The following is a 15,063-nucleotide window of genomic DNA, read 5'->3' as shown; positions in this document are numbered from 1 at the left end:
CTGAGCGGGAACCAGCCATCATCTCATAACACACTAATCAATATGTGCGCATCTGTGTCAAAAGCCAGCATTCTTTATCTCTATACGTGAGGACATAAATCAGACTTCTCGCCCACGGAGGAGGGAAACGCAACTCCCCCTCTCTCTGCTTTGGCTCTTCACACACATGCCCTTACTGGGCTGAACATGGCTTCACCCAGCCAGCTGTTCAGGGCTTGGCTCACTGTATTGGAGAGTGTTGAGTCACCTGGGTTGGTGAGGTGATATCGGAGGTAAGGCAGAGGAGGACAGGAGCTGGGATGAGTAACAAATGAGTAGGCCACACTTTCAGACCCTTCGGCACTCTGCGTCCGAGAGACCGATGTGTCTTTTTTTATGCTGGGCTACTTCATTACTATCACTTTCTCTTTGTAATCAAGCTTGTGTTCGTTCAGTTATCACTGCAGGGATATTTGTTTTTTTAAAGTTTACGTCGCTGTATTCATGACTTATTGCGGTGTTTTGCTTCCTCCTCAAAGTTGCCGCTATATGTGGAAAAATGTTCTCGGCGACCAGCAAGCGAGGAGCAGCCGGATCTGGGCTCCCTCCGATGAACCGCAGCAGGAAGAAGGGGAGATCCTGACGCCACTGTAAGGGAACAGCGGAAAGACCCGGGCACCAGAGAGGAGCAGGAGCACCTGGGAGCTTTCCAAAAGGCAGAGCAGTGACAAACTCAGGAATTCGTACGAGACAACCGGCCAACCCTCCATATCTTACACCAATCCGAAGCGGAATTTGCGCGAGTCTTAGTGTTGTTCTTAAAGCACTTCCTGGCAAGTTCACTAAAACCCTTCCTTTTTCCCCCTTCCTTTTATCAGGATATGCGAGCATTGCTTCATGAGTGTCATTATTCTAATCAGGGATTGCATACTTTAAAATATCAGGAATATTCTGTGGAGTCCTCTACGCTGAAATGATCCTCACCGCCCTTATGATCTAATGTTTTAATCTGTGCTCGAGAGGGGCAAAGAAGCATAAATAAATAAATAAAGCAGCCATCATCATTAGCAGAGAGGGCCATGGAGTGGGCCGATGGCGGATTGATTGCTGTGAGGAATAAATCTATAGCTTTTGGAGTGAGAAAAGAAGATTAAAAACCGGAAATTGAGGGCATTTTTGGATGAATTCCCATCATTAATGCTGCACACAAAGCCCAGGATAATGGTCAAATGCAGGAAGACATACGTACCTGCATTCTATCAAACGCACCAAGCACTTGCTAGCTTCTTTACCGCCACTCTTTATAAGTTCCCACAGAAACCCTCTTTAATATTCACCTCCATTTTGTTTTCACATTCACACTTGCTGACTTGCTAAGAATTTTGCCCCACTGTCGCATCTGGATCCTGGACTGTTTACTGAGTTGGCATGCGCACAATAAGGAGAGAAGATCGTTTCATGGAATAAAAAAAAAGCCTGTGGAAAACACAAGGCATGTTGGGACATGCCCATTTCCTTTAGTGTTTGCCTGAACTGCAGAATTCTGCTGAGAACCTAAAACATTGCCTTTACACTCACAGCGCAAAGCCATCCATTTCAGGCCTGGCTGTGTGGCTTGTAAAACCTTTGCTGCATTTACATGCAATCATTTCTCATTCAAGGAGTGTCGCACTTGGTAATGGGACCAATCATCTGTGGTCAAACGGTGGTATTAATAAGTCTCTGCTCGACTACGCTCTGGGACTGCGCGATTACCTGTCACACTTCATTTATCTATTGTAAAAACACTCGATGACTCTTTCCTGCTCCCCCGTTTAAGAACAATCACACACGGGCAGCCTGGTGGTGACCATAGCTCTTTGTCCTGTATCATACGTCTCAGAAAGTGGATTTTTCTAGGAAAGTCAAAAGAGTCTCTGGTGAATTTCCTATAAGAAATTGTAACCTTTTTTGTGCAATTCACAAAACTGTAGCTTTATTCAGACAGTGTTAACCATGTATAGCTCTATGGAAATCTAATCCACAGCACTGTAGACCTCTCTAGGGTGATAGAGGGAACTGTCTGTGAAGTTTGTGTAGTCCTGTCGCTCTGCTGGAAATGGAGGAAGTGTATGCTACCTTTGGGTCAAGGTGTGAATCGTAGGGTATGCAAGTGAAGTTTGCATGTATCTATATAAGCTGCTCTGGATAAATGCCTCTGCCAAATACAATATATGTAAAATTAAAAAACAGATGCTATTCACTGCTAGGCCATTATGATACTAGTCAACATTCCTACAGGTGTCAAGTGTTTTGTTTTTTGTTTTTTTACAACTGGAAAGATGTACAAGTCTATAGCCCTAAAATTAAGGTAAACTGAACGGTGACAACCAGCACACATCTACATCTAAGTTAAAGAGGTTCCTTCGAAACACACCCATTGATCAAAATGTTAATGACAAAAGAGCAACCTCGGTGTCTCCTATCAACAGTAGCCGTCACTTACACATTATGTCCCATGTGTGGTTGCATTAAGTCTCAGACACCTCCATTTGCCTGAGTCCTGGAAGGACCACACCAGACGACCACTTGTGCTATCATTAATCACCTCCCATGCCAATAGTCAGTGATAGATATACAGTAACAGTGTAGAGCACAAAAGGTCCACTGTTGAAAATCACATATAATATTCCCGAATAGAAACACCAGAATGACCTTTAACAGTCAGATTTAAGGTACGCTGGCTGTTAATATTACGCTTGGTTTACTACAGCGCTCTGTCACAACACCACTAAACAGACATGCTGGGTGTTCCAGAATAAAGCAGAGTAAAACTGCTTATGCTCACTCTCAAACAAAAAACCTTTTGTTCTTTTAAAGCAAACATCGTGACTGCTGCCAACTTCATTTATGTAGACAGAATTCACAATAATAAAGATTGAAAGCTGATCAAAACATTTTCTGCAGCTTAGATAAAATGCTCATGACAGATTATGACGCTGTGCATAAAAGACAACACACGCTCACATTTCATTCATCCAGGTCTCCCCACTTAATTAATTAAAGAGCTTGCTGCTGGACCGGGCCGGAGTGGCAGGGGACACCTGCATGCGCTGGTTAGAGCTGCCACTCCACTAATGTGAGGTTTGCATGAACACTGGAGCTACAAGCTTGGGTGTTCTGCAGGGACAAGGCAGCTGCACTGCAGAGATGGAAGTATGTGTGTTTGGGAGGAGGAGAGGGGGTGGTGTTGGAGAGAAGCAGACCATGGCCGATATGCATAAAAAGTCATCTTTGCACGCGCTAATATTTTATCGAGTAGGCTGATATCACAGATGAGTTGTTGCATCTTTATTTGGAAGTCTCAAAGGGGCCAATCACTATCTTTTAATTACCAGAGCCCAATACTGAGAGTCACTATAGGCAGATAATTAATCATGTATAATGGCAAAGCATGAGACGGACATGGGGAGGGGGGAGCTGTGCACATCAAGTTAATAATTTGCGAATGAACCAACACTGAATAATGAATTCACAGAGCTAAAGGGACAACACAGACAGGTAGGAGGGAGATATTTATGTGCCTAGTTGATAACTACAATTGCTATGACAATATAACCCTTTAAAAGATAGAACCCATAAACAGTTCTGCTGATACTCCCCTCTGTTTCTTCTCAGGGGGGGTTTTATGCCATCTACCCACTTATGAAGGAGTTGTGATTTCGTATGATTATAGTTTAACTGTACTGTTTTATAAGATCACTTTTTTGCGCAAGGTCATTCGACTTTGAAAACTTTGCTTTGAAATAAAATCAGTGCTAGTATTTTTAGCTGACCGATCTGTCCAGTGCTTAATTAATTAAAGCTCTGGAGAACCATTCAATTTTTAACACATAAAATATCGAGAATGGGATCAATGTTGAAGTCAGAAACTGTATCGAACCTAAAAAGAAAACATGTAAATTGTATACACCTAACTATTACCATCTTAGCATCTTAGCTCATCTATAATACTGATAAGTATAATCAAGACATCACAGACAAAATTCACAATCTTCTATTCCAGTAATGTCATTTTGTTTCTTCCACTCCCCAGGGCTACACAATACATCATATTTTAATCTTTCTCATAATATTGGCCCGGGCAATGCTGATAAAGCAGAAGCCTGAAGAAAATGACCCCTCTAGCAAACCATAAAGTTTTTATTGTATTTTGTAAAACCCTTGGACAATCTCAGATGTCAGGTAAGTGTTCTGTGTCTTGATGGATCTCCGTATTCACATGGAGACTAAATAAATAACAATTTACCAAAATAAGGCAGATCAAATGTTTAACCTTGTTCCCCATGTCTTTTAATATATTGTAAGGCATAACACAATCTCAATGTGTTGTGTCTGCCGCCCAACCATTTGCTTTGAAATTTTGTGTCGGTTTTATTCCACAGTTGACCAGTTCAGTGGCCGTAGTGTCTTGTCTGTTGATATTTCAATCCATTAGACTTGAAGTGTCTTTTGTGGACGTTCATTACTTAGATGGTTTATGGAAGATTGCCCGCCAAGCAGATGATGAAAGACACGTGCAATGCCGATGTAAACAGGAGGTTGAAGTTGCTGCTTTAGTCGGAGGGATTGCATCTTCGATTCAAAGACCTTCTTCAGTGGTCTCATTTACAAATGCGGATTTAGGATGGCAGCATTTAACAGTAACAAGAAAAATCCATTCAGGATTAAAGATGGGTCACCCGTCAGACTGCTGTGATTATTGTTTCCTTCTGACTGTAAACAGGACTTGTCGCAGCTGTGTGTGTGTGTGTGTGTGGGGGGGGGGGGGGGGTTAGGGTGGAGAGTTAGCCTAAGATTGCTGTAGACCAGTTGGAGATACTGTGGAGTGGAACGATTTAATTAGATCCTGCCTACTCCTCCTATATGTGAACTAAGCAAAGAGAAATTTTTAGCTCACAGTTTCCATTCTTGTTTGATTTTATTCCTTTAATTCAGGCCCGAAGAGCATGAAGAACTGAGCAGACGTGTATGCTCTTATGCTCTGTAATCCATTCCTTCCGAGATATGGCCAGCTCTCCTAATCATTGACCTCAAGTGTCCCTAACACATGCATTTCTTACAGTTGTATAAAATCTAGCACACAGACCGTATACACTTAGCTATAGCTATAATGAGCTGTGCCAAGGAGCTCAGTGACAGTGCTATCGTAAGATGCCGTCATTGTCACAGGTCAGTGCATAATGTTTCTGCCATTTTAGACCTGTGCTAATCAGCTGCACGTGCTGTTATTGTGAACTGGAAGTATATAGCAGCAACAGCAACTCAGCTAAGACACAGTGAACCTTGGGATAGGGTAACCCTAACACTAGGGTAACCTGAACACTCAAGAGTGCAGGACTGCATAGTGTTCTGGCACAGAACATGTAAAAATCAGCTATACTCTGATGCATCACTAATCACGAGCTCCAAAGTGCCTCTGGAAACGTCGATACGAGGACTGTACATCAAGATCATGAGAGAAGAAGTGTGAAAACGTCACTTACTCCAGTGTGTAATGACAACAGTGATGTTTGGTGGAAGAGCCATGATGGTCCTGAGTTAATGCTACAGCACACAAAGACATTTTAGATCATTGTATGCTTCCAAATTTGGGGCAAAGCCTCTTCTCGTTCCAGCACGAGTGTGCCCATGCCCACAAGGTCCATAATAACATCATTTGAAGAGTTTGGCTTGGAGGAACTCTAGTGACCTGCCCACAGCCCTGACCTTAAACCCAATGAACAGCTTTGGCTGAATTAGAACCGCGATCGCAAGATAGACTTTCTCATAAAGGCTCTTTGGATTCCCACAAACAACTGGTCTAAAAATGCTGGTTTAATAAATAATTATATTATGGATTTGGAAACAATTTAACAAATGTTAGGTAAATAACCCATGAGGGATGGTAGTCCTCGTTGAAGCAAAAAACCAAATTCTCCTTGAGGGCAACTGTTAAAAACCCAGACCTTCCTTACCCAGACCTAAGAGTGTGCTGACTGTTAATTCTGTTTGTATAGCCATGCACAAAGCTTTGTTCAGTTAAACATGCAAACGTAATTATTCACATCCTTATCGTATAAAACAATTGGACTTCTTCATTTAGGCAAACAGCTCTTAGCACAGCCCTCACATCTCCAGGTTTTGCCTTTGGCACTCTTCATTTTGCAGTTTGCACAAGCATCTTCTTACTTTGAATGAGCAGTTCCAACGTTTGCTACTTGCAGTATCCCAATTTAATTCAATATTTTGAATAATTATTCAGTTATTCAAGCACTACCCACAAAGCTCAAGTACACATATTTCTAGCCTAAAATGCCCTACAGCAGATGCACAAAACACACATCTTTCTAACAACCATATACTAACTTGACCTATCTCTGTACATGCATGTATCAAACCATGTATGATACTGTTCCATACAGTGCTATGATTTTTACTTCCCAACACAAATAACCTTTCATTTCACATGCAAAACACTTTTGGTTTTATTGGAACGAAGAAACAATAAAAAATATATACATTTAAAGCAAAAACAAAACCAATGCATGTTCTTTATAGGCCTGTGTGTCGCTATACCAGGGGTCACCAACCTTTTTGAAGTTGGGAGCTACTTCTTGGATACCAATTATTGCGGAGGGCTACCAGAGAGAAAGTTGTTGAGCGGGGGGGGTTATTGGGTTCATGTGCGCATGTCAATTGCTAAGCGGGAAGACCGCTAGCAACCGCGGACAATCGCTAATAGCAGCAAAAACATAAACGATGCAGCGCTTTGGTGCATGGCAATATAGTGAGCTGTTTTTAAAACAAGCCCGCGGGCGACTCATAACGTCCTCGCGGGCGACATGGTGCCCGCGGGCACCACGTTGGTGACCCCTGCGCTATACAATCAAAACAAGAATCCGTGGAGGAATGTAGAGACACTCCATTTATACAAATATTAATTTTGATACTCCAGAAACTTTGGCTGCACAAGCCGACATAATTGCCTGCATGACTGAAACAGCAAGATGGGTCTCTGATGTCAGATTTGATCTCTTCTGTCTCTTGCTCCCTGGTGAACTAAACCCTGGAGTCAGTCCACAGCCAGCAGCCATTCATAATTGAAGATCCTGCACTTCATAACATGTGCTAAACTTTCACACACTCGCATGGCCCCATGCTTACTGAAGCTTGTTTTATTGATCACTTGCTCTTTTCATACAAAATGCACCCTTCTTCCTCCGGGGTAGGGAGGTGAGGGCAATGCTCAAACGGTCATACGGGGTCATGGTCTCCCTTTGCCAAATGAAAACAACAATGATTCTGAATCATCCTCCAATAATCTAGTGCCAAGTTGGGGGGACATGCCTTCAAGAGTCCAAAAACACAACAGCAGGTTTTATTTTAAACTAGCTCTGGGTACAAGCAGGCTATACACGCTTACCAAGAAAGTGCACATTACTTGACAAGTACATAGGCTTTTCAAATCAAGCAGGTTTCAAAGCTTTGAGAAGCTTTGGGTTTTCCCCAACTCCCAACTGGTGAAGAACATCACTGCTTGGTTCTTTGCCCCATGCAGCAAAATGTTCCTGCATAATGCAAACCTCCTTTACCTTAATCACTTCACCTAATGCAATGAGATGACTGTTACATGGTATATAAGATTATAGCAGATTATATTATTAAATGCAAATTTAAAAGTTCCTGCTCAGCCATCTGCTTTGAATATGTCACTTTTTCCACACATTAGAACCTGCCAGCTTCCAAAAGAAAAAATAACTTTGGCAGCTGGTTACAGCCAGTAAATCTGGCACACTCTCAGTATGGAGTTAACGTTATCTAATCTGTAGTTAGTAATCAGAATAGCTTCCTGCGAGCCTCAGGAATGCACACATGCTTGAATAAAAACGCTTTTCATACACTTAACGTTTCCGGCCCCTTTAAAAAATGGTCAGGCCTGTAACATCACTGCGTTGACCTCTGACCCCCAGGGGTTTGCTCCTCTCTTTGCAAACTCAAGCGGTCTTTTGGTCTCAGAGCGTGCACCTTGCAGTAATTTAAAACTGAGCATGCCGACACACTCGACCCCCGATGTCTCAGTTCGAGTCCTGCTGTCAGAGACACCATAAATTAGATAATGGAGCATGTAGTCTACCTGGTTTGGCCAAACTGTCTGGACTTATGCATGTTTTGTAGGATGCTCAATCCCATCAGACAAATGATGTGTGGAAATCCTTTATTGATGCCCCCAAAAGAGCCAGTGAGCGATGAACAGAAAGCAGGACTCGACAGGCCTGTGTGGACCAGGGAATAACACGCTCAAGTGGTGAAGTCAGGCTTGGGGCTGCAGCTTGTCAGTCAACACCTGATTCCACACCTGAATGAAAGACTTCCAGTTTTCAGACATGCGATCGTCTGTGTTAAATTCACTCACTGTGTTAGTCACAATGGCCCATTTCAGATAAGTCTCCTTGACTGTGATTGTGGAATGATGTAATTACGATGAGATTATCCAACAACTTTGGTCATGGTTTGCAGACCTGCCTTGTCCTTAAGTCTCGATCACTGCTAACTGCCCACTCATTTACATTAACTTCACCCTGTGGGATCCGTGTTCTTCAGACAAAATGGTCTGGACTACCATTATTCATAATTAACATTCATCATTGTGACACTACTGCAGTCCTCTTGACATATTCTGACTTCTGAAATTTAGAGTAGGTCTATCTTAAGCAGACTGCATCAAATCTTTTTTTTTAATGACCTTGGTCTGAAATTGCAGCTCTGAGACTCCAGAGTCCAACCCGCTTGACTTTATAGTGACTCAACAATTTTTAAGGTCCTGAAGCAAAACAGCTGCTAAGACATACAAGATGGTGACCTTTGGTTTGAGCTCAGGACCTTTGACAAACAAAGGACTGGTGGTAAAAGTGACACAGCTCTGTTCGATTACGGCTAAAATTTTTCTTCATCCGGAATCCCACTGTTGCCAGACATGGCTATACCCTAGACCCCCATACTCAAATAGCCATCTATTTCTGGCCCGCGAGCTGTTTTGAAAAGTTTTTTTTTTTCTTTTAATGATTTTTTTTTTTCAGTCGCGCTATCCGCGAGGCTGGGGATTGCCTCCATGGCAACAATAAACAGATAGCAGATGCCCAAATACGTTCCCCACCCCCCAACAATTTACGTTCGCCGCCACCCCCCCCAAGAGGTCAAGAGGTCTAGAACAAGTTCTAGACACCCATGCTGAACGTCCTTGAACTGCCTTTCAAGTTTGCAATTTCCTTTCACTAATCACATGACATTTGCCCACACTCAGGAGGAGGAAATTATGGGAGAAACACAACAGCTGGAAGGAATAAAGTGTTCGGTGAGAGTGCCTTCAGTAATCTGTCAAGTCATTTTACGCCAGTGCACTCCTGAATGCACTCCAGTGTAAGAAAGGGAAGGACGAAGAGACTTATCCATGTAACAATTGCATACAAGCCTGGGGTTGTGTCTTAGGAGAAGATACCATGTGATACCACTGTGTCCAAACTATGTGATTGCATTTTCTTAGTTTGTACCTTGAAAAACCCATGCAAAAGAAAGTGATGTACAGTGTACTGACACTAAACACACTAATGACAAATCACTGAATCCCTTTAATGCATATTTTTTATAACAGATTGGAAAAAAAATGTCAAATGGTTTGGCACGGCACAAAGTTTTCAAAGTACCACAAGCAATAATCAAAAATAAAAAAAATAAAATTAAAAAAATGGGCACATGAGAGAAAAAAAGCACATGAGATCCGTGTTCATAATAAATTCTACCTCACATTCACATGGTCCTGCTGCAGCTGATGCTGTGTTCATTAAAACCATTTCCCACCATAATACTGTCAGGGCAAAGAGAACTCTGGGCGTGTCCCATGCACCATTTGCAGCCTGTTCGAGCTTAGCTGGCAATCAATTGAAGTTTCTCCCCAAAGTTATTGGATTCCTCGGGAGCCAGCAGACGCTGACAGGTACAAGTTAGTCCGTGGGCAGGCCTTAATTAGTGCGGGCTAGAGCGCCGGTGGAGATGGGAGGCAGGGACGGAGAGAGCCTTCTCCTCGCTCCAGACACTGACGGTTCCCTCTCTGCTGGGCCCTGCCTTAAGCTCTTCACTTTCTATTAGGCTGGAGCTGTAATGCCAGGCACGGCGTAGGGAGCCGGTGTCAGTGGTGGAGCCGGAAGCTTGTCAAAGCCAATGGCCTTCAAACCCGTTTTCCGTTTAACACCCTCCGCATACGATTACAGACCCGCCTGGCGACGGAGAGTGGAGGGGATAGGCACTCGGCTGCGGCCGAGGTGATTTCCCATTGCGCCCGTTTGGAAAAGCTGGAGAAATGCCCGGAATACCAAACTGGAAGCTTGACTGATGATATTGATGAACAGAAGCACAAATGGTGAGCACTGCTTTGGTGACACTGAATATGGATTCTGATATTGTTGTTTACATGCCTGTCATTTCCTTGAGATTCTTCTCAACATCTGCGTGTAAATGGACAGGACTGGCTTTACGAGTCTCAAGAGTGAACTCAGCCCGTGCTAGTTACCTCATGAGCTCACTTAAACCATGAACTCCAGGGGTGTAAAGAGTCCATTTATAATGACAAGCATGTGATTCAAAGGAATGTAGTAATTTGCCCTTTTCAACATACAGTAAAAGCATAGGTATTAAGAACATCACTATGACCGTAAAACAGCCAAGTGTATGTGTGTGTGTGTGTGTGTGTGTGTGTGTGTGTGTATGTGTGCATGCACGTGTGTGTGGGTGTGCCTGTGTGAGTGTGTACGTGTGCGTGCACGTGTGTGGGTGTGCCTGTGTGTGTGTGTGTGTGTGTGTGAGTGTGTGTACGTGTGCATGGACGTGTGTATGTGTGCTGGATTGAGATGTGCCTCTTCTTGGCCAGCATGTTGTACTGAGGGTTAATGTATGACTTCGCTGCTCCATCCATAGGTTACCCTGCAACACAAAAGGAGGAGACACACCAGGTTAAATGAGTGAATGTTCTTTTATGGATAGAACCTGATGGGTTCAGAATAAAGTAACACTTGGGCACCTGTGTTTTTGCATGGAGTGCAGGAATGCATAATAACCCTACAGGCCAAGATAAGTGAAGAGCAGAACTCAGCAGATTGATAATCCTTTTGCTGCCGAATTGCTCTGACACCTTGCTGACACTAAATGTTGAAAGGAAGCACAAGCATCTCAGTCTGATGTAGCTCTAAACTAAGTGATGTGGTGGTGCTTTCAAATCATACTTTTTGCAATGAATGACATTTCGTCTTAAGCATGAAAGGGATTTCCATGTTAAACCATTTTTGTAATGAGTAAAACATATTACGTTAGGGTCAAAGAGGAGGGTAATCATTACGTTCTGCATCTGAATGATGAAGTATCACATTTCTTGCAACTTTCCTTGCTGCTAGATGCAGACTTAGACATTGCTGACTCACATACAGAAAGTCCAGAGCCCACTCTAGATCCAGACTAAACATGCAGTCTCCTCTAGATCCAGACTAAACATGCAGTCTCCTCTAGATCCAGACTAAACATGCACTCTCCTCTAGATTCAGACTAAACATGCAGTCTTCTCTAGATCCAGACTAAACATGCAGTCACTTCTAGATCCAGACTGAACATGACGTCTCCTCTAGTCAGACATCCAGAGTCTATACACAAACTGAACATCCGTCATCATCTCAGAGTTTCAGTCCATTGTTTTTCAGTTTTGCTATTGCTAAATTAATTTACTGGCAGAATGTCTGAGGCTCAAATCTCGTTATATGTGCCTATAGACATGTCACAATCCAAACCTGACCCTTAGAAACTAGCATTTTTAAAATTGGATCCTGAGAGTTTGATGAATGAAGCCTTCTCTCACAATACCATCATCTAAATGAACCAAAAGCATACTGGAATGGACAAAAATCAACACCACAGCAATAAACATAATCTAGTGTGCAACATCTACCTAATTATGAGTGGTGGATTCCAATTCAGAAAGTCCCCTGCAATAGTCTCTGTCTGACTAATGCACCAGTGTGCTGCTAGTTACCTTTAAAGAAAAAAAAGCTTTTTGTTTAGATGGCTCTCATTAAACCCCACTGTTCAAATATTAGCCAATCACAAACCGCTAAACTGTTACAACAGGTAAGTTCAAACTTTTAATGCACTCTCAATTCCATTCCCCATGGGCTGCTTTACCCTGCTGGTAATACGGCTAAAGAAATAGCTCTCACTGCATCATTAAACGTGCTGGAGAATTAACTTAGACAGAACTTAATTATGTCACACACGAGGTCCTGCAAGTTTAAGACTTGGAGAAGGGCAATATTGCTGGCTAGAGAGCGTAGATGGTTAGTTTAGACACATAATTAGAATCAATCATCCGTGTATTCAAGAGGGTGGCTTTGGCCTGCTAACCGAAACATAAAATATCTGTCCGAAAAAAAATGTGGAGATGGCTGAAGAAGTAAAGGTGGAGCAAACTAACAGATGGAGAATAGACAGATAAACAAAACCTGTTTAATCAAGGAGAGACTGGTCATATGGTTTTAGCCGTCCAAGCGGTAATGCCAGTTCTGATGTCGAACCTGGTCTGATGGCAGAAGCCGGCAGTCTCGTGCGTAAGGAGGTGACTCTGCTGACAGTAATACTGTGATCATGGCCCGAACCCTGAGGAACCATTCACTACCTAGAGCTTCTGCTCGGGCCAGTCTGTTCTCAAGTGCAAAGTCACTGTTCAAGTCCAACGAACTAGTACACAAGTCACTCAGAAATGGACATAAGACAATTAAGTTAAGACAATTATCTATTATAACATCCACAGCAAAAACCAACAAACAAACAAAAAAATATATGGAAGTATTTACAATTGTAATTTAAAGGGTATATTAATAAATAGTCATTAACACGCCCACCCCCCGACCCTCACAAAAACAAAACAAATAACCCAAATATTAGGCTAACAAAATGGCAGGTGCAGTGTTTCCTAATTCCATGTTTATCGCAGAGTTTGAGCCAAAACGCAGTGGTATGAGTAAGAGAGGAGACACGGTGCTGAACTCCTTCAGCTCACACACCCTCTGCCTCGCAGTAATCCATCAGACAAATGAACAGAGCACTGTATTTTCACACCTGCTTGCTCTCTCAGGATCCACATCTCCTCACAGGTCTCGCTCTGCGTGGAAGCGAATGAGATGGATTGCAAAGGAGAAGATTTATCTAACACGTAGAAGCAACTACATATTTTCCAACCATGAGAAGCCATTACAAGGGAGCCAACAGAAAAAAAAGAAGATTGATAAGCAAATTAGGGGATTATCAGATTTTCTCAAAATACTGTAGGTCTACCAGGAAGCGCTTAGGTAACTCACTACTAAAGCAGAAAAACAGAAACATTATTTCGAAAACAAACTTTCTTAAAGTTTGGCTGTGAAACGTCTTGTGAAGTAGCCTACAGCAGATGGGACAGAGACAAGAAAAGTCTCCTAAACAAAGTGCTCCAGGTACATTTTCATTCTTTGTGGACTTCTTGGTATAGTATTGTCCACAGAGATCCTTCAACACTATCTACAATGATCCTACGTCGCTCTCAACAAGTCAGAGCCATCAGTTTCTTTTTCATAAATGACGGGGTTAGAGGTGAGCTGTCACCCATAGAGACGCACTGTGTAGCCGTCGTCCATCCACACACAATGTATAGCTGTCCCACTTTGGTGAAACTCCTCCCGACTGAGAGAGGAACTGCCCCCATCCCGCACCGTTAGCAGGAAAGGAGTTGTGCTGACAGACAGTTTCATTTGTGTGGAGTGCCGGGCCCTGCGCACTAATTTCCTAGGCCTATAGGAGACTGTTCCGTTAAAAGAAACACACAGGCACAATGGTCCCATTATAATGAGCCTCTGTAAATCCAAACTGCATTCATTCTTCCCTTCATTTGCATTGAAATGGAAATGCCATATTTCATTCTCTTCCCCTGTAACCTTACACTTATTTATATATTTACAGTATGACGTCCAGGGCAGGCCAAGCTCCTGTCGCTCGGCTGGCTCTAATGTGAATGATAGCAATGATAATAATGCAATTCAAACAAGGACGGGGGAGAAAGGGGGGTAATCAGTGTGCCACACACACGTTCCATATTGCAAAGATTAGTACAGTGCCGACGAATGCCCACGCAGGCAGCGTGGGTGTAATATGTCCCCGGGCTACGTGCTGGGATTAAACACACACTCCCAAATAAGGGTGTGAGCGATGGTGGCGCCAGACCCCCACGAAGCAGCTGCAAGTCGGCACTCTCAGCGTCGCTGTGACCGCACGGCACCTCGTGACATAACCAGGGAACGGCTCACGTGTCACGTGAGCGCCGGCTTCACTACGCAGCAGGTCTCGTTCGTGTCCAGCACGGCCATCGGTGTCATATCGGGTCGCGCAGGGTCACATCACAAAGACGGGAAGCCGGAGGGGGACAAAAATGGCCAGCGTAATCTTTTCTCCTCACTTCTATTATTTTGTATGATTTTCACTCCTCCACTATCCTTCAAGGCCCTGTGGTGTTAATTATACTGGCTCTCTCCCCTAGAGCAAGCAGAGTTATGGAAGTGCATTAATCTTGATTCTCCACTTCAGTACAAAGCCTTGTTTGAAGAGTCTCCTTTGGTAAGCCCCAAAGGCAGCGAGATTCAGACGTAGAGAGAGGAACAGAGAGAGAGAGAGAGGCAGGAAAGTGCTCTGTCTTCTCCTGTAAACGTGAGCACCTTGCAGAGCATGTAAAGGCATGTCGTCCTAAGCACCTACATTCGAGCGCTGCTGAGGGCCCCGGCGTAAAGCCACAAAGCCTGCAGGGCTACCTGTGGCCTCTGGGGCACTTCCACCAACTTGAAGTCTGGCCTGTCCATGAGACTCCCTGCCAGGTGGAGGTCTCTCACGTTCAATGAAGTCCTCCGACTCTTCATTTTGGTCAGATCAATTTCCCAGTAAGTGAACCGATGATAGTTTCTGATTAGGTTCCTTGCCACTCTACGTCTCAGACATGACCTTTCTCCA

General features: G+C 43.4%; 1 protein-coding gene across 2 annotated transcripts in view; it reads right to left on the bottom strand.

Annotated features, from left to right (window-relative positions):
* Positions 1-9,003: 9,003 nt before the first annotated feature.
* Positions 9,004-15,063, bottom strand: part of cd276 (CD276 molecule) — a 70,668-nt gene continuing 64,608 nt past the window's right edge. For both annotated transcript variants that reach the window (XM_076989642.1, XM_076989633.1), the window contains one exon: positions 9,004-10,974. In XM_076989642.1, the coding sequence (XP_076845757.1) occupies positions 10,970-10,974 (5 nt within the window). In that variant the 3' untranslated portion in view covers positions 9,004-10,969. The remainder of the gene's footprint in view (positions 10,975-15,063) is intronic.

Source organism: Brachyhypopomus gauderio, chromosome 2, assembly GCF_052324685.1.
Source record: "Brachyhypopomus gauderio isolate BG-103 chromosome 2, BGAUD_0.2, whole genome shotgun sequence".
In the NCBI taxonomy this organism is placed as follows: domain Eukaryota; kingdom Metazoa; phylum Chordata; class Actinopteri; order Gymnotiformes; family Hypopomidae; genus Brachyhypopomus; species Brachyhypopomus gauderio.
Note: the sequence above shows the minus strand (reverse complement) of the source record. Positions and strands in the feature narration are given on the sequence as shown.